The sequence below is a fragment of the Pseudophryne corroboree genome, chromosome 2 (assembly GCF_028390025.1).
Source record: "Pseudophryne corroboree isolate aPseCor3 chromosome 2, aPseCor3.hap2, whole genome shotgun sequence".
NCBI classification, from domain to species: domain Eukaryota; kingdom Metazoa; phylum Chordata; class Amphibia; order Anura; family Myobatrachidae; genus Pseudophryne; species Pseudophryne corroboree.
Window position 1 is genome coordinate 729,309,539 of NC_086445.1, and position 25,489 is coordinate 729,335,027.

The window sequence follows — 25,489 nt, forward strand, 5'->3', positions numbered from 1 at the left end:
AAAGGGGAGCAAAGCTGAACCAGGTAATTATAGACCAGTTAATCTTACATTTAGAGTGGGGAAAGTATTGGAAGGTATTCTAAGGGACAGTATTCAAAAGTTCCTTGAAGCAAATAAGGTCATTAAAAGGAACCAACATGGATTTGTGAAAAACAGATCATGTCAGACCAACTTACTTGGCTTTTATGAAACAGTAAGTGCGAACCTGGATCAGGGTAAGGAGGTGGATATAATCTTTTTAGACTTTGCCAAAGCTTTCAGCACTGTACCACACATGCGTCTTATCTATAAGCTACAAGAAATAGTGCTAGGGAACACAATATGCACGTGGGTCAGTAACTGGTTAGATAATAGGGAGCAGCGCGTTTGGTCCAATTTGAAAATGATCCATTGACCACAGTACTAAGTGGTGTGCCACAAGGGTCTGTACTTGGACGACTTTTGTTCAACATTTTCATCAACGACCTAACAGTAGGTCTAGAGAGCATGGTGTCCATTTTCGCAAACGATACCAAATTGTGTAAGGTTATAAATACGGAGGGGAATGCTGAGTCTCTTCAGAACGACTTGACTAAACTGGAAGCATGAGCAGCAAAATGGAGAATAAGATTCAACACAGACAAGTGTAAGGTAATGCACTGTGGGGGCAAGACCAAAAATTACACCTACATACTAAATGGGGTAATATTAGGGGATTCTGTACTGGAAAAAGACTTAGGGGTTCACATAGATAACAAATTAAGCAGCAGTACCCAAAGTAGGAGTGCAGCAAAGAAGGCCAATAAGATATTAGCATGAATAAAACGGGGAATTGATGCAAGGGACGAGAGTATTATACTTCCATTATATAAATCACTAGTGAGGCCACATCTTGAATACTGTGTGCAATTTTGGGCACCATATTACAAAAAGGATATCCTGGAGCTAGAAAAGGTTCAGAGGCGGGCGACCAAACTATTCAAGGGCATGGAGACGCTGGAATACGAGGAAAGGCTTGCAAGACTAGGTATGTTTACATTGGAAAAGAGGAGACTAAGAGGGGACATGATCAACATCTACAAAATACATAAGGGGTCAATACACAGAGCTTGGGAGGGACCTGTTTTCTATAAGACCAGCACAGAGAACACGTGGTCACTCGCTTAGGTTAGAGGAGAGGAGTTTCCGCACATTGAGGCGAAAAGGTTTTTTTACAGTAAGGACAATACGTGTTTGTTATTCCCTGCCTGAGAGATTAGTAACTGCGTACTCAGTCAACACCTTTAAGAATGGTTTAGATAAATTCCTATTGGATAAAGGTAATCAGGGTTATGGTGCGTAGGCAAGCATTATAGTTAATATAACTAGTCCTAACATAAAAATAACTAGTCCTATAATAAGACTGCACAGGAGACCACAAATAGGTTGAACTCGATGGACAATTGTCTTTTTTCAACCTTAGTTACTATGTTACTATGAGAAAGGTTAAAAGCAGAGTTAACCCACACAGAGCCCTCTAGGGAGACACAGAGTATGATGGAGCCAGCAACACCGCAACCTTATAGCTAATGCCAAGCTTAGCTGGGTCGCAAACTAAGTACCCTTAATAGGGCTTAGTATTCTAATATTGCTTCACTCCATTGCTATGATCCCCTCGTACCGCTGAGGTAATCTGGAGTCCTTGTGGAGGAGCTGCGCTTCCCAGACAGACTGTCTGTGTAAGCTGCAGAAGGAAAATGGCGCTGGTGAGCGTCTGGATCCGCTCATAGTAAAGCCCCGCCCCCTCAATGGCGCGCGGTCTTCCCGTTTTTTTTTTTTATACTGGCCGAGGTGATTTTGGCGTTTAACAGTGGGTCAGAGCCCCTGTAAGCGCTGTGCCAGTGTAGGTAGTTGTTTAAAAAACGGCTCAGCTCGCCCCTCAGAGCGGTGCAGCAATGCTGATCTGGGCCTGGAGACGGAGCCTGCACTCAGAGCTGAGCTCCTACCCTTGTGCCGCCATAATAGCCGGCGACCCGCTAACCGGGACGCTGGCATAGTACTCACCACTCTAACTTCTGGCTCTGTTAGGGGTGGCAGCGTGCTGCGGGATTGTAGGGCTTGCGAATGGTTCCCTCAGGAGCTCAGTGACCTGTCAGCGGGGAACGGGACCATTAACCCTATTGGAGGTTGGGCCGTTTCCCCCCTTAGTCCCACGAAGCAGACAGGCTGGTGCCAACCAGCCCTGTCTGAAAATAACAAACAGAAAATAAATGCAGAAAACTCTTCAGGAGCTCCTCCGGGCACATTTTCTAAACTGAGTCTGGCAGGAGAGGCATAGAGTGAGGAGCCAGGGCACACTATTCATTTCTTAAAGTGCCCAAGGCTCCTAGTGGACCAGTCTATACCCCATGGTACTAAATGGACTCCAGTCTCCTCTAAGACGTAAGAGAAAATAGACATAAATTTGGTAAGAAGTTTGTTCTAATGAGGGAGGGCACATTTCTATAGATAACCCTCAGAACGGATGATAGAGTAAGAAAAAGAACTATACATTAAAAAAGGTCACAACATGCTGCTCTAACAACGGAGCCAAGGAACTCATGCCCAGTCACACAAATTTTAACTTTAAAGTTGCATTACTCTCTAAGCCAGGTAGTGTAAATGTTTACCACTATAAAGGGTCTGATTCAGAGATGTATGCAAATGCATTTGTGAATTTGTATGCAGCAGCTGTGCTGAAATATGCTAATGTCATAGCCACCGGGATTTGTAATTAGACGCCCATCAGTGGCTGCAAATCCCAGTGGTTGCATACAAAAGACGCAGCATAGTTGATTATGGAATTTCTAAATAGCTCTATTGTTGTGCAGCAGGAAGTGAGATGAAGGAGCCATTGCAGATCACAGTTGCAGGCTAACACCGCCTCAATACTATTGTGACGCATGCGCACTGCGACTTAGACGCATGTGAAGATTCTCATTAGTCTACTCGCTCTCCCCCTCCCAGACGGGGGCTTGGAGACTAACCCACAGGTAGACTCCTGGGCTTCGGGGAATAGGAGGAGCAATAATGCTCAGTTCCCTTCCTAACTTCTAGTCAAGTTTCCACAACTTACTTGTTTCATTTTTGTCAGCTCCCTCCGGGTATGTTCATCATTTCTAAGGTCTTTTTTGTTGCCGACTAGAATGATGGGCACATTAGGGCAGAAATGTTTCACTTCAGGCGTCCACTTCTCTGGAATGTTCTCTGTGATGGTTAAAACCAGAAGAAAAACATTTTATTATTGGTTCATTGTACTGTGACATTTGGTTCAGTCTCTAAGAAACAAGATCAGTGGCTTACATGAAAAGCTGCTAAGATTTCTGCACCTCTATCAGCAAATGAAATCTCTTTTAGCAAATGTATCTGGAACCTGAGGGAGACAATGGGGCCTATGTACTAAACCTTGGAGAATGATAAAGAAGACAGAGATAAAGTACTAGCCAATCAGCCCTTAACTGCCATTTTACAGGATGTGTGTGAAAAATGGCAGTAATGAGCTGATTGGTAAGTACTTCATCTCTCTCTCTTCAAGGCTTAGTACATATAGTAGATTCCTATTTCTTGCATGGAGCAACAGACGACGTGCTCATGGGCTTCTAATATAATGTACACATTATCTGCTTACAGTAAAGCAGTATAAACTCTTGCACAGACTAGAATACATGGCCAGTGACCTACATGATCCCCCAAACACAGGGCCGGATTAACAATGGGGCGGGTGGAGCTGCAGATCCAGGCCCCCCATAAAAATAGGCCCAGATGGTGCTGGTAGACATTGGTGACAAGAATTTTTTTTTCTGTCACCACCGTCAGTGGCCATCTGAATCTCCGCTCACTACCTCCCTCGCCCCCCCACCGCACCTAGTGTCCGACTCCACATACACTTCATAGTGTGGCGCAGCTGAATGGCCTTCCTGCGCCTCTGTGCAGATCCACTGAAGTGCAGTAATAAGAGGCTGGTCGTGTGCTGAGGCGGTCCGGCCTCTCGCCTACACTCATGTCATGTTTCCTCCCCCTGTTCCTCTCGGACGCTACCGCGTGCTATTGCCGCTGCTGAAAGCTGCAAGATCCAAACGACGGGGACCCGCTGCTGCCTGCTCCACTGATGCGGACCCGCTGCTGATGAGGACCCGCTGCTGCCGTCGCCTCTGATGCGGACCCGCTGATGGGGACTCGCTGCTGCCGCTGCCTCTGATGCGGACCCGCTGCTGCCGGCGCTTCTGATGCGGACCCGCTGCCGCCAAAAATGGGGACCCGCTACTATTGAAGGTGCAAAGTGCTACCTGCACAGAGAGGGGATGCTTTGTCACATGTTAACAAAGTGCCACCTGTTTGGGTGTTAGGGAATGCCTGTCCCTTTCGCTGTGCCCCCCCTTTCTCTTTCTGTCTCCTCCCCACTCTCTCTCTCTCCCTTCTGTGTGTCTCCCCCTTCCCTCTCTCTCTCTCCCTCTGCTCCCCCCTTCTCTCTCTGTCTCCCCCTTCTTTCACTCCGTCTCCCCCCTCTCTCTGTCTCCCGCTTTTGCCTCTCCTCTGTGTCTCACCCTTCTCTCTCTGTCTCCCCCCTTTTTTCTTTCTCTGTTTCCCCCTTCTCTCTCTCCTCTCCCCGTCACCCCTCTCTCTCTGTATCTTCCCCTTCTTTCTCTCTCTGTCTCCCCACTTCTGTCTCCTCTCCCCTCTCCTCCTCTCTCTCTGTGTGTCTCTCCATTCTCCCTCTGTGTCTCCTCCCCTTCACTCTGTCACCCCCCTCTTTCTCTCTGTCTCCCCTTTCTCTCTCCTCTCTCTCACCCCCTCTCTCTCTCTCTGTATCTCCCCCTTCTTTCTCTCTCTGCTTGCACCTTCTGTCTTTGTGTCTCCACCTTCACTCTGTATGTCTCTCTGTACCTACCCCCTTTCTCTCTCCCACTTCTCCTTCCTCTCTCTCACCAAATAATTAGTCATGCCACCACAGCACTGGTCACACCCCTGTGGGGGCACACAATAGGCCCTTCAGCAATTTCAGCTCCAGGCCCATGTGGTCCTTAATCTGGCCCTGCCCACACACTCTGCATTGCTGTAGATGCAGCTCCTCTCTGTCATAATACATTACATTTTATACACAGAGATATTTCCTTACCTAAACTGTCTGGACTGTCAATTGAGAAACACATGAGAATAACATCGGTGTCAGGGTAAGAGAGTGGGCGCAGCCTGTCGTAATCCTCCTGTCCTGCTGTGTCCCACAGAGCCAGTTCCACCTACATTGAAATAACCTAATTAGTTTGCACAGGAGGAGAGGAGGGATTATAGGCTTAAGAGCAAGTAGAGAGAGATAAAGAGAAAAGTGGAACTTGAGAGGTGCTCAGCATTTAGCTATACAGATTGCATAACTGGCACAAATACGAGGGAGAATTGGGCATTCCGACGAAGAGCTATAAAATTAAAATGTAAACTATGCCAGGAGAGTGCTCCTTTTCTCACCGTCCTCATAAGAAGTGATTTTGCTTTGTGTAAAACGGTCTTAGAAGTGCATGTTATAACAGATAAGAAACAAATTCTATTAATTTAATACAACTTAAGGTGCAGTTAGACTTAGATCAGACCCTGGCACATCCTCCAGACTGCTTGTTTAAATTCCCTATGATTAGACAACATCTTTGCCAAGTGTCAGTTTAAAATGTCTCCCAAATTTGGTGTAGTGCATACGATCATGCTTGTCCAAATAATGGCGCAGTGGGCTTTATATATATTACTGTATGAGGGCAAGGGGCAGGTTTGCTAGCAGGTGGTATGATATTACGTTAAGGAGGCAGCTAGGTAGCAATGTGGGTATCTGGATGGAAGAAAAGCAGTACAGTAAATAGTCAATAGGTCAAAACCAGATGGTCAACAGTCAGTAAGACAGAGTCAAAAGGTTGACATGGACAGGGTTAAAAGGTCGACATGCAAACGGTCAACTCCAAAATGTTGACACATGCTTTTTCATGATTTTAGGGGGTTGGGTTAGAGTTAGGCACTTGAGGGAAAGTTAGGGTTAGGCTGCCAGAGGGGAGGGTTAGGATTAAACACCAGGGGGAGAGTTAGGTTTAGGGTTAAAATAATATAAAAAAAATAAACAGGTGTCAAAATTTTTTTAGTTGACCTTTTGACCATGTAGAAGTCTATGTCAGCCATTGAACGGTCAACCTTTTGACTGTCTAACATCTGGTGTCAATCTACTGATTGTCTCTACAGACACTGTCGATCTTTTAATCCACACCTGCAATGTGTGTGGGCCGGGTTGGCTAACCAGGGTTTTATAGCCTCTCACCTGTTTTCCATCCACTTCAATGTCAGCAATGTAGTTCTCAAAAACAGTTGGCACATAGACCTCAGGAAACTGATCCTTACTGAATACTATCAAGAGGCAGGTCTTTCCGCATGCACCATCCCCAACAATTACTAGCTTTTTCCGTATCGCTGCCATCACTGGAACGAGAAGGTGAGAGCTCATTTATTCACAATACAAGCTGACTAAAAAGACAATCTTAGTCATTATAGGTTTAGAATAAGAAAAGAATAAGGTCAGCAATAGCCTGACAGATATTTAATCCATTTATGTAAATGCTATTGAAAACACATTAGGAAATATGTTTATATTTAGTGTACATCACTATTGCCAAATCCCATCTCAAGGCAAACAGCATGTGTGGTAATTTATAACACACTGTAAAACGGGATCCTGTCAGAATCCCAGCAGTCAGAATACCGACGCCTGACTTCCGACACTATTCGGAATGCCAACACTACATACTTCTCTTCCCCTGTTGGGATTCCGCACATTGGGATGCTGCAGTTTGTATTCTGACCACTGGCAAATCGAACCCAACCCATGTAAAAAACGCATATGAATTGCTGCATCTCCCCATAATAGCCGCATTTCTCTCTAAACCACTGTGTAACAACCTGTATCGTTCATGAGAGATCCGCTATACTTCATAAAAGGCATATTCCATAGAGGATTAGATTAATTTCTGACCAGGGTATCTTTTTTGTCGAAATTGCATCTTAGTCGCAACGCAATCTGACTAGACTCACCAGGAGAATGTGCGTATTACTTTTATATGCGACACTTGTACATCTGTGTGTGACTATGGGGTCTACGTATTAACTAAGCCTTGGAGAGAGAAAGTGGATGGAGATAAAGACAGATATCCTAATAGCTGTGGTGTGTTACCACAGCTAAAGGACTCTGGTGGGGCTATCCTATTAGCCCCAAAAGCTGGCACATATGCAGAATCCCCGATAACCAGCCCCCGGAGCCCAGTTATCGGACTCAAACACATGGGTCCGCGATGTTATCATGGATCCCATGTGTTATCGGCTTATAATGGGCGAGTTACTGCACAGTAAAAACAGGCTGTAATTGCATAGCCGATTAGCGTTATCGGGCTAAAAAGTCTTATTACTGTGCAGTAACTCACTGCACCTAATAGGATATCGGCCAAAATCTGTATACGAAGCACAACGGAACTTGCATGGGAAAAAAAAAGCTGCGGCTGTTACATTGTAACACTTTGAATACAGATTTTGAGACTCAGACGAACACAGATATACAAGTGTCACATAACAATTTCAGCAAAATAGAAGAGGCGCCCAAAGCTAGCAGAGTCTCACGGAATATGGAGTACGAGGATACATCTATGCAAATGAAAATATTTGATGTGCTCTGGCCTCAACACAGGTTCCTCAAAACAAACATCAGGAATAACATTTATTGCATTATTTAGACATGCTGCTGTTTAGATAAAAAGAATGACAGAAGACATTTAACCATCATATTGTTTGAAATGATTAGGAAAAAAAATAGATAGGAATTCAAGGTACAATTTTATAAACATTATTATTTATGCAATAATGAACATACCCTTTTTCACAAACACTTGAAAGCTCTGTACATGCAGGTTTCTTTCAGTAAATCAAATGGAGCCGTTTATGCTCTATGGGCCTGATTCAGATGTGAATGGAGGTGCGACCTGCACCGCAAAGTACTGATTATCGGTACTATGCACAGGACCCATTCTGTACCGCACAAACGGGTGCTACAACACAGGACACAGTCCGTCGTTAGACTGATTGACGGTCTGATGCCGTTTTGGGGGTATCGTCAGCTTCTATTTCTCCAACAGAGGTGTGTCGCCACGGTTTATGGGGAGGGAAGAGGCCAGGGATCTCCATGGTTGCCTATGCTATGTATTGTATCCAGAGATATACCTACCAATATTTTAGCATTTTTTTCTAGGACAGTGCACGCGCTGGTAAAAACATTATGGGTTTATTAATCTATTTCTGTTGTTCGTACTATTTTGTTGTGTTGGTACCCTTTGTACTGTACCTTTGATTATGTACAATTCAAAAAGTAAAAAAAAAAAAAAAAATTAAAAAAAAAAAAAACCACAAAAAAACTTTTGTTACCACACAACTCTCAAAACACTCCAGGCATTGCCATGTACAGCAGTATCAGGCAGGCAGGACACATCCCACGGTCACAAGTCGCCCTAAAGACATATTACAGTGTTTCCTAAGCTGTTTTCCTAACTGTTTGTAGGCTTGGCAACACACTGAGGCAGATGTATTAACCTGGAGAAGGGATAAAGAAGTGATAAACCAGTGACAAATGCAAGGTGATAACGCAGCAGCTTAGGAGCGGAGTGGCTGCTGCGTTTTCACCTTGCACTTATCACTGCTTTATCCCTTCTCCAGGCCTAATACATCTGCTCCACTGTCTGTCAGCCTTAGAGAATTAGCGCACGGTTATTTACCCAGGCTACATTGCTTGTTGGCCCCTCTCTCCGCTTCCTCCACCACTTCCCTTATTCTTCTGTACGGAAATCGTGTTCTCTCTCCTCCCCATCATCCTTCTTTGCATTGGTTTCTCCCTATCCAATTTTGTATACATGTCCCTTTGTCTCCACGTATACCTCTATGCCCTACCACCCTTGTCTCCCATTATGCCCCAAATCCCGGCTGTTCACCCTGATTTTTTTTCTCATGCCCATTTCAACATCTCCCCTGCCTGCCACTTCATGCATTTCTTTTCTCCTCTTCTGCTCAATGTGACAGTCAAAATCAGAGCTAGTGGCTACTGATCAGACATGGCCAAACAGAAGTAAACCAGCATGGGTTTGTGAGGGACAGGTCATGTCAGACTAACTTAATTAGCTTCTATGAGGAAGTGAGCAATAAGCTTGATTAGGGAAAAGCAGTGGATGTGGTCTTCCTAGATTTTGCAAAAGCATTCGATACAGTGCCTCACAGGAGACTGATCATCAAATTAAAGGAGCTTGGCCTAGGAAAAACTATTTGCACGTGGATAAGCAACTGGTTGGATAGCAGGGTACAGCGAGTAGTGGTCAACAGGAAGTCCTCAATCTGGTCCCCAGTCGTCAGCGGAATACCACAAGGGTCTGTACTCGGACCACTACTGTTCCAACATATTTATCAATGACCTAGAAATAGGCCTGGAAAGCACAGTGTCAATTTTTGCAGATGATACTAAACTGTGTAAGGTAATTAATTCGGAATTGGATGTGGAGTCCTTGCAGAATGATCTATCTAAACTTGAACTCTTGGCGTCTAAATGGAAAATGAGGTTCAATACAGACAAATGCAAGGTTTTTCATTTCGGGACTAAAAACAAACTCTCAGCCTACATATTAAATGGGGAACGCCTGGGGGAAACAGAATTGGAAAAAGATTTGGGGGTACTCATTGATAATAGGCTTAATAACCATACACAATGTCAAAGCGCAGTAAAGAAGGCAAGTAAGGTGCTAGCGTGCATAAAACGGGGAATTGAGTCAAGGGACTCGGATGTAGTCCCGCCGCTGTATTAAGCATTGGTACGTCCGCACCTGGAATATTGTGTTCAGTTTTGGGCACCACTGTATAAAAAATAAAAATAAAAATAAAAAAAATCGGTGAACTTGAAAGGGTTCAAAGGCGAGCTACTAAATTGATTAAAGGCCTAGAGGGACTGGATTATGAGGAAAGGCTTAATAGGTTGAATATGTATACACTAGAAAAGAGGCTTCTAAGAGGAGATTTTTTTTTTTTACCTGGCATAATGTGTAAGGGGTACTACTAATGTGGGTGTTATGATTTAAGAGGAAATACTCATGTGGGCATCATGTGTATAAGGGGAAGGAGCATAGGGAGGGCAGCTCCGGTGGAGCACATGCTTCGGCCCAAAAGGTTAGAGGGCACTCTGCAGTCACCCTGCTGGTGCCCTGTTTGCTTTTGCCCACCGCCATATTTTATTTACTGGTAACAGGCTAACAGCACAGTGCTGCTGGGGATCCAGTCTTCCCGACCCTCCCACTTTTTGCGGCTTTCCTGTGTAGCGTAATGTGTATAAGGAGCACTATTGTGTGGTGTAATGTGACTAATGGACACTACTGTGCGGTGCAATGTGAATTGGTAATATTCTGTGGTCACACCCCTATATTTTTGACGTGCACCGCCGCGCATGGTCCCCGTTTTAAGTATGGCGGACACCCAAATACATTTTTGTCCTGAGCTCCATAAGGTCTAGAACTGGCCTGGTCACCAATTTAGAATTTTTAAATATTTTTTTCTTTTTTGAAATGTAACAGGCCCCCAATTCAATAAAGGGGAAGGGGCACTAAAATATACCCTTGCTCTGGGCACCATGGCACCTAGCCACACCTCTGATAAGGGCCACTACTGTGGGCATTGTGCATAAGGGGTACTACTGTGTAGCGTAACGTGTATAAGAGGCACCACTGTGTGACATAACGTGATGTAATATGACTTGTGGGTACTACGTTTGGGGTAATGGGTTTAAGAATGTAATACCGTGTGGCGTAATTTGAATTGTGGGTACCATTGTGGCCACACACAGCCTCCTTGTGTGACCACACCTCTTTTTGCTGCGCATGCTATCCCTTTTTTACTTATGGGAAGGTGAAAATGTATCATTTGTAGGGGGGCACCAAACAACATAGCACCGGCCCTGGTTCTGTGTGTGAGCCTTTTGTCACATGACAGATATGATAATCCAATTAGTTCAAACACACCGAAGCATCTCCTTGTCAATATTCACAACAGCTGCTGTGATGCATTGCTTAAGAACGTTTACACTTACAGAATGTGGAGGAACTAGAAAAAAACCCAAAACACAACGTTGGGAAGAAGGTTTTTACGACTACAGCTGTTTGAGACATCAGCATTGTATGAGGAGCGGCCACTGCGTCATGTAAGCAGAATGGCTGCTACGCCAGTAGAGAAGGCTTTTAGTATGCTAGAATTAGCAAAAGCTAACCCTGTTAACTGTTGTACAGTGGCATTTTAAAACATGATATGGGAAATCTCCACCTACAAGACAGCCCATCTAAGACTGGAACAAGAAACGTACGTACACTGGTTGTTTAAGCAAAGGGAAAAGTTATGGGAGGCCACCTATATCAGAGAAACAAGTGGCTTTGGTTTGTGTACATGGATCTACACGCGCAGCTCTAAGAAGTCGACAAAACACAAGTTTAAAATTACAGAGTCCACAACAGACTGTATGGAAAATTTAGCAGAAATGTTTACAAATGTTTCCATATAAGCTACAGTTACTGCAAAGTTTAAGTAACGCAGAGAAACTCGTACGTCATTCTCTCTGTGTTTGGATTATCGTATTAATATCTGTCATGTGACAAAAGACTCACACATAGAACATTTGTAACTTATGCTGGGTACACACTAGAACAATATGTTGTCCGATCTGGTAGATCGGACCAACATATTGGGCACACAGTCTAGTGTGTACCATCTATAGCCCTGATTATGCATGCTCCCTTGCGACGCCAGTGCCATCCTCAGTTGGGCCTGCATGCAGAAAACATCTCTAGTGAGGGACATGCTGCCGAATGCAAAGTGGCTGCCGCTGCTCCGTCGCCCGCAATTTCGTGCTGGGTACACATCTTTAAGTGTGTATCCAGATTTAGTCACGGAAACTTAGACACATACTACATATCCATGTAAGTAATTTGACTATATCAAAGTGTCTATTTTAAATGGTTTAAAAACAGAAAAGGTTTCAAAAGTGTTTAGGCTCAATGTATTGCATCATACTATGTGAATAAGCATAACATGACTCAAATGTACCTGTTTATAGTAATTCAATGGGGGGGGGGGGGGGGCTGGTACAGGTAACAGAGGCAGTTTACCTATTTTTATTTATTTATTTATTTTAGTGGATGAAACTATTTTTTTTTTTAGACGTTTGTGTATTTTAAGGAGGGAGCTAAAAAATAGGATGCACAGGCTGATATGACTTGAAACCACGTATCTACCATCTGCTAAATGAACGTTAGGCTGTGGAAAGATGGGGGGGGGGGCACATTTAGGTCAAAGTGATGTTTTACTCTTGAGGAAAAGATGTGCACTTTTTAAATGAAAATTGCGAATGAAATCCAGTCCAAGATATAAGTTGTGGATTTATTCGGAGCAGCAACAAAAAGGAAGTGTACAGAGGCCCTGAGTGAGTGAGAGGCATTCAAAGAATTCAAACCGCATTCCTTTTACAAGCGGATTAGCTTCTACTTATAACACTTTACTGATCCAAGTATCAAATCCACTTCTAACCACAAGACATGCAGTGTCTGCACTGCACAGAATCAACAGGCCATTCACTCAATGTCCAGCTATGTTTATAGTGCACACAAATGAAAGGTCCGACATACTTAAGATTTCCTCTGCTAATTAATTTTCTCTTCATGAGAAAGGGAGTGGCGGGGGGCTGCTTCTCACACCCCTCTCCTTCTTGATGCTTATTAATGCCTGACCACACACAGTATGATCCTGCCAATAAGATCCACATGGAAGTGGCGGAATTGGATGACTGTCAGTCATTTGATGCTTGGCCCAAGCAGAAGGATCTCTTCAGACATCCCTGGGGCTGGATATTGTCACATTCACTTGGTGTTGCACGAGTACCCATGTTCTGTATCTATAGCTGAAATATATACCATCAGTCAGACCATTAGAATTGCTGTTATATGGATGAATGCAAATCATATGGTTTTTGCTTTATGATAAAGTGATATTTACAAGAGTACATTTTAAATAAAAACTTTGACCATTATTGGTTCAACTGCATGGTGGAGCTGGGTTGGGTATGTGTGACCGGCGGCCAGGAGACCGCTGGTGACAATACCGCCGGTGGGATCCCAGCTGCAGGTTGGCCAGCGGGGGTGGGGGGCGGGGGAACGACGTGCGGAGCATAGCCCCTCTTGTGGGCTCGCTGCGCTCACCATACAGGTTCATGGACACCCAAAAGTGGGAATAGTCCCTGTTGGTTGGCATGCAGACTGGTGGGATTTTGATCAGCGGTCACATAAACGCAACCCGGTGGAGTCACATTATTATGACCACCACATAAATTTGACGTCGGCAGCACGTAGCCCATGAAGTACGTCACATGTAGTGCACTGGTGGGTTTAGAAGGTGTGCGATAGGCCATCTGCACACATCACGTGTGTGATGGGAGAGGTGAACGTCAACTATGAAGATATGTGAGGAGCAACCGATGCAGTACAGTGGATCTTTTCATCATCAAAATGAACCGGCGGTTACTCCAGCTATTAGCTGGTGGTCATAATAATGTGACTTGACCATGTATTTCAAACATATTGCTTAGTACCATACTCTAGTGTGACAGTTTTAATTTCTCACAGATTAAGAATCTATACTTTTTTTTTTCTTTGCAAGGTAATACTATTACTATATTCAAAGAGGGACGACTATGTAAAGGTCCACAGTTTTTGAATGAACCTAGTATCTTTTTTTGGAATGGGTACTTATTTATATGTTGGTTATATTTAAGTGAGAGAGAGTAATAAATAAACATTAGGCTCCTGAAGGAAGACCTATGCAGACAGAGCACCAAGCATAGATTCAATTCATTTGCAGGGATTTAGCTCCCAAACTAAGCACCCGGGGGTTTGCAATAAATTCCCGCAATGGGCACTATTTCATGCGAGTATCCAGGTTTGTTCAAAGGCAATGGGAGGGAGTGGGGTTGTATAATTTGAATGGAATTATAGTTCCATATTGACATGTTTCTATTACTTATTTTTATATTTCAGTGAAACTAGTAAACTATTTATTGCTATGCAGACAAATTAGTACTCAAATTTTACCAAGATCTGGTATTCCCATCATGGAAATTGTATGTTTATTATTTTATTCAGTTAATGACACTGACAAGGAAGACTTACTGACTTGCCATATGCAAAGTCCACACACACCTCTTTTCTTGTTTGCTTATATGACGTCTAGATTGCAGTCATTGTGACTTCGGTTGTTAGTTTGTAAATGTACGGGGCGTCAGTACACGTGCAGTGACCAGTGGTGTATCTAATGTGTGCGGTCCACTGGGACCACACTCTCATACATTATGCTCACCGCTCCGGGATATGGCGTTTGTGCTGCAGAAATACCAAGAGAAATCACTGAGAACATGGTCTGGATGCCATTTTCCTGGAGACCTGCACATGTGCAGTAGGCTCTGGCATGGTACAATAGTGCACTTCCCAATGCAGTTTGAGAGAAGATGGAGCAAAACAGAAAATCTACAGTATGTCAGCAAAAAAACACAAAAAAAAACACATCTGTCTGTCACTGCTATCCTGTACTCATTTAGTTTTGGGACAGAATCTTAAGGTGCATATACACAGTGAGATTTTGGCTACCTTCGATTTTGACTCTGCGATATGGACTATGCGATATTGACTATGTGTGCTTGCTATATTGGATATGTGTGATTTTGATTAAGGGGGTAATTCAGAACTGATCGCAGCAGGTGGGGCAGATATCGAGATTTATGGTAAGAACTTACCGTTGTTAAATCTCTTTCTGTGAGGTACACTGGGCTCCACAAGGATTAACATCGGGGTGTACAGTAGGATCTTGATCCGAGGCACCAACAGGCTCAAAGCTTTGACTGCTCCCAAGATGCACAGCGCCGCTTCCTCTATAAACCCGCCTCCGTGCACAGGAGCTCAGTTTCGTTAACCAGTCCAATGCGTAGCAGATACTAGAGACTACAATCGCTCGTAGCCAATTACACCACACACTCACCACAGGAGAGGGTGTCAGCAGCTATGCCACACCAACCCAAAGAAGGTAAGTGCGTCAGGGTGGGCGCCTTGTGGAGCACAGTGTACCTCGCAGAAAAAGATTCAACAACGGTAAGTTCTTACCATAAATCTCGTTTTCTGCTGCGGGGTACACTGGGCTCCACAAGGATTAACATCGGAGATGTCCTAAAGCAGTTCCTTATGGGAGGGGACGCACTGTAGCGGGCAGAAGAACCTGGCGTCCAAAGGAAGCATCCTGGGAGGCAGAAGTATCGAAGGCATAGAACCTTATGAGCGTGTTCACCGAGGACCACGCAGCCGCCTTGCACAATTGTTCAAGGGTCACACCACGGTGGGCCGCCCAAGAAGGTCCAACTGACCGAGTAGAATGGGCTTTGATGGTAGCAGGAGCTGGACGACCAGCCTGTACAACCACCATTCTTATCCATCTGGCCAGGGTCTGCTTGGAAGCAGGCCAGCCACGTTTGTGAAAACCAAACAGTACAAAAAGAGAATCGGATTTCCTAATGGAGGATGTTCTCTTCACATAGATACTGAGAGCCCATACCATATCCAAAGATCGTTCTTTGGAAGACAACTCAGAAGAATTAAAGGCCAGAATCACAATCTCCTGGTTAAGGTGGAAAGAAGACACCACCTTGGGTCACAGTGAAAAATCAAATGGGGGGGGGGACTTACAGGATATGGCACCCAAGTCCGAGACCCTTCTAACTGAAGCAATAGCCAGCAAAAACAGCACCTTAAGGGAAAGCCACTTAAGGTCAGCAGAGGCAAGAGGTTCAAACGGAGACTCTTGCAAGGCCTCCAGAACCACCGACAGATCCCAAGGGGCCACAGGTGGTACATAAGGAGGCTGAATCCACAACACGCCCTGAGTGAATGTATGAACATTAGGTAGGACAGCAATCTTTCTCTGAAACCAAACAGACAAGGCAGAAATGTGAACCTTGAGGGAGGCCAGATGAAGGCCTAAGTCCAGGCCCTGTTGTAGGAATGCCAACAGTTTGGCCGTGATAAACTTGAAAACGTCATGATTGTGAGACGCACACCAAGTAAACAAAGCATTCCAGACCCTATGGTAAATCCGAACAGAAGCCGGCTTACGGGCCTTTAACATAGTTTGAACGACCGCCTCAGAAAAACCCTTGGCCCTCAGGACGGAAGCTTCAAGAGCCATGCCGTCAAAGCCAGATAGGCCAAGTCCTGGTAAACACAAGGGCCCTGAACGAGGAGGTCTGGTCATTGTGGAAGTAGAAGGGAACGATCTAGCGAGAGGCCCTGTAGATCGGAGAACCAGTGCCGCCTGGGCCACGCTAGAGCGATCAGAAGTAGGTTTCCTCCTTCTTGCTTGAACTTCCGTATTAATCTGGGCAGTAATGACACCGGAGGGAACACATACGGCAGCCAAAAGTTCCATGGGATTGACAAAGCATCCACAAACGCAGGTTAAGGATCCCTTGTCCTTGATCCGGAACCTTGCGATTGTGTGGAGACGCCATCACGTCCACATCTGGAAGGCCCCACATGTACACGAGAAGTTGCAACACCTCTGGATGAAGGCTCCACTCTCTGGCGTGTACATCCTGACGACTGAGAAAGTCCGCTTCTCAGTTTAGGACCCCGGAATGAACACTGCGGATATGGCCGGCAGATGGCGTTCTGGCCACTGAAGAATCTGTGATACTTACCTCATTGCCATGCGGCTTCAAGTGCCGCCTTGATGATTGATGTATGCCACCGTGGTGGCGTTGTCCGATTGTACTTGAACAGGTCTGTTCTGTACCAAATGCTGGGCCAGGTTTAATGCATTGAACACTGCCCGCAGTTCCAGAATGTTTATCGGGAGTAGAGACTCCTCCTCGGTCCACCGACCCTGAAGAGAGTGTTGTTCCAACACCGTGCCCCAACCTCTCAGACTGGCATCCGTCGTCAGCAGGACCCAGTTGGATATCCAGAAGGGACGGCCCCTGCTCAAATCGATGGTTCTGAAGCCACCAGCTCAGTGACAGGCGGACCCACGGAGACAGGGAGATCATATGAGATCTGATCCGGTGAGGCAGGCCGTCCAACTTGGTCAGAATTAACTTCTGAAGAGGACGAGAATGGAATTGAGCATACTCCACCATGTTGAAAGCCGACACCATGAGATCTAGCACTTACATTGCCGAATGTATCGACACTTGCGGACGAGATAGGAAGCATCGAATCCTGTCCTGAAGCTTCAGGACTTGCTCCTGAGACAAGAACAACCGCTGGCTGTGAGTGTCCAATAACGCTCCCAAGGTGCAGCATGCTCCGAGCAGGAACCAGAAAGGATCTCTTCCAGTTGATTACCACCCGTGGGCTTTCATGAACCGGACCGTCAGATCTAGATGACACAGGAGAAGTTCTGGGGAATTCGCCAGGATCAACAAATCGCCTAAGTACGGTAGGATCCTGACCCCTTGACGGCGGAGTACAGCCGTCATTACCGCCATTACTTTGGTGAAAACTCGCGGAGACGTTGTCAAACCAAATGTAACGCCTGAAATTAGTAATGAAGGTTGCCCACCGCAAACCTCAGGTACTGCTGATGAGACACTGCAATAGGAATATGCAGGTAGGCATCCTGTATGTCCAGGGAGACCATATAGTCCCCAGACACCAAGGCCAGAACAATAGAGCGCAGAGTTTCCATACAAAACTTGGAGACCTGCACATACTTGTTCAAGGACTTCAGGTTGAGAATGGGAGGCGAGGACCAGTTTGGTTTCGGGACTAGAAACAGCGGTGAATAGTACCCGTTGCCTCTCTGAGCCAGAGGCACCTGTACTACCACTCCTGTGGTCAGGAGGGAATGTACCACTGAATGCAGTGTTTGCCTTCGCCGGGTCCAGAGGAACACTTGTCAGGCAAAATCGATGAGGGGGACGATTCTTGAGGGGTACGGCATAACCTCAAGTGACGACTTCCCTTACCCAGGCATCGGAAGTGGTCTTCAACCATTCCTGGGCAAAACCTAGAAGTCTGCCCCCCACCCTGGGATCCCCTAGAGGGAGGCCCGCCAGTTTTGGAAGCAGGCTGACGGACAGCCCAGGCCCACTTTGGTCTGGGCTTGGCAGGTCTGGAAGCACAAGCTTGTTTTGGGTACGCCTGACCTTTTGCTTTAACTGGAGGATGAAAGGGCCGAGGGAAGGTACTTTTAGCCTTCTGCGTGGAAGGAGCCATACTAGGTAGGCAAGCTGTTTTAGCAGTAGCCAGATCAGCCACAATATTATTGCGGTCTTCTCCAAAGAGAATGTCTCCCTTGAAAGGAAGCACCTCCAGGGTTTTCTTGGAATCCATATCCACCGACCAGGATCTCGACCAAAGGATATGTCTGGCCAAGACTGACGTAGTAGCAGCCTTGGCTGCCAGCACCCCGGCATCGGAGACCGCCTTCTTAAGGTACAGAGTAGCCGTGGCAATATATGAGAGACATTGTCGAGCATGCTCAGATGCGTTGGAAGGTAGCTCCGCCTCTAGTTCCTGAGCCCACGCCTCAACAGCTTCAGCAGCCCATGTTGCTGCAATGGTTGGCCTATGCACAGCCCCAGTTAGGGTGTAAATCGCTTTCTTCTGATTAAGCTAAAATATGGGCTGCAATGGCAGCCCCCCTCTTGATTGCCTGCTTACTGCATGTCACCAACTTACAAACTGAGCTCCTGTGCACGGAGGCGGGGTTATAGAGGAGGTGGCGCTGTGCATCTTGGGAACAGTCAAAGCTTTGAGCCTGTTGGTGCCTCGGATCAAGATCCTACTCTACACCCCGATGTTAATCCTTGTGGAGCCCAGTGTACCCCGCAGCAGAAATAACATTTGCAGAGAGTTACATTTGGGTGGGTTATATTGTGTCTGTGCAGGGTAAATACTGGCTGCTTTATTTTTACACTGCAATGTAGATTTCAGATTGAACACACCACACACAAATCTAACTCTCTCTGCACATGTTACATCTGTCCCCCCTGCAGTGCACATTGTTTTGCCTAACTACTAACAAAATTTGCTGCTGCGATCAGATCTGAATTAGGCCCTAAGTGCCAATTTTCACTATACTTTACTACTAGTCAAAATTGACTTGCCTGTGTGTATCAGTACCAAATGATGGTAGTCCAGAACATGTTATTGGGATTTTCAGATATGCCATAAATTCAATTCAAAATCACTTTTAAAACCCAGAACAATCAGATTTTTGCAGATGTAAAAATGGTCATCGACCTTAGATGATACTGCTACTTTAACTTTTCATACTGTAATACTGTTAAATGAGACAAAAGCTGTAAATATATTTTTATAATCTAGGCAAGTAAAAATAAAGTCAATTTGTTTGGTAAGCCTGGCGGTGGGGTTACCCTTCCTGTGATGACTACAACTCTTATAAATACCCCAAATGAGATCAAACACACAGTGCAACACAGCCTTTAAACCCAACAGCCTAGCTCTCAAGCAGCTACACAGACTGACATTACTATTAAGGCTATTCTACAGCCATTTAACGCATATGGGTATATGCAATTCCGGGCGAATTGCGGCAATTTTTCGCCCGTTTTTAAATTCGACACAATTTGACCGTCGAATTCCGGCCGGCGGGTGCCGGAATTCGACATATTCAATAAAAAACAGATTAGACAGTCCCGCTGTCGAAAAACGGACCAATTGACGGATTTTGAATCGACTTTTCAGATGGTACAAAAAACGGTAAAAAACCCGAAAAAAAATTGCGTGGGGTCCCCCCTCCTAAGCATAACCAGCCTCAGGCTCTTTGAGCCGGTCCTGGTTGCAAAAATACGGGGGGAAAAAGGACAGGGGATCCCCCGTATTTTAACAACCAGCACCGGGCTCTGCGCCTGGTCCTGGTGCAAAAAATACGGGGGACAAAAAGAGTAGGGGTCCCCCGTATTTTTTGTACCAGCACCGGGCTCCACTAGCTGGACAGATAATGCCACAACCGGGGGGACACTTTTATACCGCTCCCTGCAGCCGTGGCAATAAATACCCAACTAGTCACCCCTGGCCGGGGTACCCTGGAGGAGTGGGGACCCCTTCAATCAAGGGGTCCCCCCCCCAGCCACCCAAGGGCCAGGGGTGAAGCCCGAGGCTGTCCCCCCCAATCCAAGGGCTGCGGATGGGGGGCTGATAGCCTTGTTGAAAATTAAAGAATATTGTTTTTTTGCAGAAGAACTACAAGTCCCAGCAAGCCTCCCCCGCAAGCTGGTACTTTGAGAACCACAATTACCAGCATGCGGGGGGGGGGGGGGGGGACGGGCCGCTGGTAACTGTAGTTCTTCTGCAAAAAAAATACCCAAATAAAAACAGGACACGCACACCGTGAAAATACAACTTTATTTCACACATGCCGACACATACATACTTACCTATGTTGACACGCCGACTGCCACGTCTCCAATGTCGACGAATCCGGGGTACCTGAAAATAAACTTATATTCACCTAAATCCAGTGTCCTGTGATATTTGTAATCCACGTACTTGGCAAAAAAACAACAACGCATACCCGATCCACACGGACTGAAAGGGGTCCCATGTTTACACATGGGACCCCTTTCCCCGAATGCAGAGACCCCCCGTGACTGCTGTCATAGAAGGTCCCTTCAGCCAATCAGGGAGCGCCACGTCGTGGCACTCTCCTGATTGGCTGTATGCGCGTCTGAGCTGTCAGACGCGCATCGCACAGCCCCCTCCATTATCTTCAATGGTGGGAACTTTGCGGTCAGCGGTGAGGTCACCCGCGGTCATAACCCCACTGCTGACTGCAAAGTTCCCACCATTGAAACTAATGGAGGTGCTGTGCGATGCGCTGTCTGCCAGCTCAGACGCGCATAGGGAATCAGGAGAGTGCCAGGACGCGTCGCTCCCTGATTGCCTGAAGGGACCCTCTGTGACAGGAGTCACAGGGGGTGTCAGCATTCGGGAAAGGGGTCCCATGTGTAAACATGGGACCCCTTTCAGTCCGTGTGGATCGGGTATGCGTTTTTTTTTTTTTTTTGCCAAGTACGTGGATTACAAATATCACAGGACACTGGATTTAGGTGGGTATAAGTTTATTTTCAGGTACCCCGGATTCGTCGACATTGGAGACGTGGCAGTCGACGTGTCAACATAGGTATGTATGTGTTGGCATGTGTGAAATAAAGTTGTATTTTCACGGTGTGCATGTCCTGTTTTTATTTGGGTATTTTTTTTGCAGAAGAACTACAGGTACCAGCGGGCCCGTTTCCCCCGCATGCTGGTACTTGTGGTTCTCCAAGTACCAGCTTGCGGGGGAGGCTTGCTGGGACTTGTAGTTCTTCTGCAAAAAACAATATTCTTTCATTTTCAACAAGGCTATCAGCCCCCCCATCCGCAGCCCTTGGATGGGGGGGGGGGGGGGGCAGCCTCGGGCTTCACCCCCCTGGCCCTTGGGTGGCTAGGGGGGGGCCTTGATTGAAGGGGTCCCCACTCCTCCAGGGTACCCCGGCCAGGGGTGACTAGTTGGGTGTTTAATGCCACGGCCGCAGGGAGCGGTATAAAAGTGTCCCCCGGCTGTGGCATTATCTGTCCAGCTAGTGGAGCCCGGTGCTGGTACAAAAAATACGGGGGACCCCTACTCTTTGTCCCCCGTATTTTTTGCACCAGGACCAGGCGCAGAGCCCGGTGCTGGTTGTTAAAATACGGGGGAACCCCTGTCATTTCCCCCCCCGTATTTTTGCAACCAGGACCGGCTCAAAGAGCCCGAGGCTGGTTATGCTTAGGAGGGGGGACCCCACGCAATTTTTTTCCGGGTTTTTAACCCATTCCATTTAAAAAATATATATATATATATTTTAAAAAAATATATATAAATAATACTAGTGCCTCCTAAATAGACAAACCAAGTACCTAATCCCTTCTAATATAAATAGATATGCTATTAGCAATAAAAAAAACACAAAATAAAAACTTTAAAAATTTTTTATTACATTCCGCCAGCAAAGTGAGGCGGATTGAAAATGACGAATTTACTGACGAAAAGCACGGTTGTCGAATTTACATTCTTCAATTGAATATACTTTTGTCGAAAAGCCGCATTTGTACCATTGCAGAAATGTCGAATTTGTCAAATGTCGAATTTCAAAAAGTCGAATTTGAAAAGTCAGTTTTTTTGCCGAAAAGTACTGTATTGCATTGTCGAATTATTTTTTTTGGCGAAAAAGTTCAGTTTTTCGACGTTTTCGGGAATTCAACCGCAATTGCATATACCCCATACTCTTTGAAATGAATTCGGAAGGAAGGACCATGCATCAGTCTTGCGACCTGTTTCTGTATTGCTTGTAAGGAAGAGGTGAAAAGATTATTTTAGATTCAAAAAGGAGAAGTGGACTTACATTAAGAATGCTGCCATCATATGGATACAGGGCTGTAAATACAGGCCAATTTTAGGTAACCATCTGTTTGAGAGACCGATAATGGACAAAAGGGACAGGGTAAAGAACCAACGAGTAGGCTCTTACTCCTTTGAGCTTGCAGTAAAGGAATGTATTTATGTATGCAGTGCTCCCCACAAGCCTGCATCCATAGGCCATGACCACACGATACACCACAAATGGAGTCATCTAGCCCCTAGATCGTCCACTTTGCTCATAGAAATATGGGCGTACCCAAATATTCTGGTACAGGCAGCAATTATGCAGTGGGTTTAGCAGTATGGCTCATGAAACGGCCAAACATTAATATGTTATATTTACTTTATTTATTGATCGTCGTAAACTAAAGATTAGTTTATATTATAGATTCTAGCTATTAGAGTATAACCCCCCCCCCCCGAGCAAAGTACACTCGGTTCCAACTACATCCACATGTGTGGCTTGTATTAGGCCTATTACATGTTCTGTGCCGAGCTTTGAGAGAGGCCTTGCTTATTAAGAGGCAAATTCAGAGACGTATGCAAACAGATGGTTTACGTCCATCTCCAATGTTCGGTGAACTGCACATGCAAAGCACCTGTGCTGTGCATGTGCAGATTGGCTCCTGCGTCACCAGAACTGCATTTGAGGGTGGCGACGGAGAACGCTATGACGGTCCCGTTTTCGAGGTTCACTGAGGCCAGTGTTTGAGCCTTTCAAAGCAACTTTACTGGCCTTAGAAGCGTGAATTACGTGTCTATCATGAGGAACCTTAGATTTATACAGATGACCGATGCTCAGGCAGATGACTAGATGCTGTGTCATTGGACGCAGCAGGGGAACAGAGAAGCCGGTAGTAGCACATTATCGCAAAGCCGCTGCATCCAAAGACACAGCTGCTGTATAACCTGCTTCCATCTCTGAACCAGGCCCCAAGTTATGTATTGTGCTTAAATATTTTGTAGAATTGCATTTACGCTTGTTGACCATCAGGAATTTTGCTTGTTGTACTTACTATGGTTTATGTGTTATATGCTATTTCCACACTGTAAGGTACCTTGTTATTATTTTTCTAATTTCACATTCCAGAAGTATATCCCCAAACCATGTACAGCAAGTGAAACTATTTTTCAGCTTGCTGACCATGCAAGTCAAATAAGATAACATCTGTATACTAAAATTATACAAACTACGACACTGTCCTGATTTTTTAATCCCTAAGTGTTCTGAAAATAGCAGATTACACTTCACATCAATTAGAACAAAAGACAAAATATGCCTCAATATACACTGCAAATACACCGAGCCCGATAATTGGATAAAAGTACTGTTCATACACTAGAACACAGTACACACATATATATATATATATATATATATATATATATATATATATATATATATATATATATATCCTCTTCCAAATAAGGCACTCCACGGACTTTCATCAGAAATAATAACAGCTCACTGCGGGGCTTGTAACTGCAACGTTTCGGATTTAATATCCTTTGTCAAGCATTACCATCATCAAAAGAAGAGGTTGTATGACGTTATAAAGAGCACCGCGGCAGCTGCATGGAAGTGAGAGTGCCGGTTGAGATATATATATATATATATATATATATATATATATAAATATATATATATATATATATAAATATATATATATATATATATATATATATATATATATATATATATATATATATAAAAATTGCATGGACTGAGATTGGAGTTTCCAGCCAGCCCCAATTCATATAGGACAGATTCTATTGTGGAATCGCTTTTCATTTTGGACCCACACTTAAGAAAATTGTGGCCAGTTTGTCAAGCAACCTGGCCATACAAATTGCTGTGTATTAGGAGACACAGCTGATATTACACAATGTGTAGTGTATGGAGAGCTTTACAGTTTTGCTTTGCCGTGTCCTAAGGGAATGTGGTTACAGTGCGGCAGTCAGGATCCCGGCGGTCAGGATACAGGCGGCAGAATCCCAACCACTGACAATACAGACAGCTGGAATCCCAGCTAACAGAAGCTATTCCCACTCGTGGGTGTACACGACACCCATAGAGTAGGAATAGAACCTGTGGCGAGCCACTGTGCCTGCAAGGGGCTTAGTTGCGCTCGCCCCCGTGCCAGCATCTGGTGTCTGTATGCTGCCTGCCGGGATCCCGACCGCCGGCATACCATACCCAACACCTCACAAGAGTGGATTGGCTTATGCAATGTATTACATTTAACAGAAAACATGAAGACTTAATGGGAGGTTTTCAACAGCGCTCGTCAACAGTTATTCAAATGTTTCTGCCGACAGGTGTGCTAACATTACAGCTTGCGAGCTGAAATGAGCTAAAAGTGACACATTTGAGCGCTCAAACAAGACTTTTTTGCATCCCGCCCCTTAGTTTAGTTGGGTTTAGCTTAGAGATGAGCAGGTTCGGTTCTCAGAGAACCGAACCCTAACGAACTTTGCCTTCCGAGCCTGGATCAGAGTCCGGCTCGGGTTTTCTCGCCTGACTCGGAAACCCGAACGTGGCAAAACGTCATCATCCCGCTGTCAGATTCTCGCGGGATTTGGATTGCATATAAGGAGGCCATTTCACTCCAGTCTCGGAGAGTGTATAGAGAGGACGTGCCCTTAGTGTTCAGTGTCTGTGTGCTGGGGCGGGGAAGTGGGGTGGCAAGTGTTGTTTAGTCCAGTGTATTGTGCTGCATCAGTTCAGGCAGTCACAGTGTTTGTGTTCTCTGCTGCTATATATCCAGTGTAGCTGAATAAAGGGGTGGTCTTCAGTTTGCCGAATGTCGGGATCCCGGCGCACAGTATACCGGCGCCGGAATCCCGACACCCGGCATACCCCATGACCCCCCCCTGGAGGGAGAATAAAATAGCGTGGCGCGCGTAGCGAGCCCGCAAGGGGCTCCTTTGCGCTCGCCACGGTGTCGGTATGCCGGTGGTCGGGCTC

At 45.5% G+C, this 25,489-nt stretch overlaps 1 protein-coding gene across 1 annotated transcript in view; it reads right to left on the minus strand.

Annotated features, from left to right (window-relative positions):
- RHOC (ras homolog family member C) overlaps window positions 1-25,489 on the minus strand; it is a 143,718-nt gene that overhangs the window by 18,262 nt on the left and 99,967 nt on the right. The window contains exons 2-4 of the mRNA XM_063955389.1: window positions 6,287-6,444; window positions 5,114-5,234; window positions 3,074-3,204 (exon numbers count right to left, since the gene is read on the minus strand). Coding sequence (XP_063811459.1) covers window positions 3,074-3,204; window positions 5,114-5,234; window positions 6,287-6,442 — 408 coding nt within the window. The 5' untranslated portion in view covers window positions 6,443-6,444. The remainder of the gene's footprint in view (window positions 1-3,073; window positions 3,205-5,113; window positions 5,235-6,286; window positions 6,445-25,489) is intronic.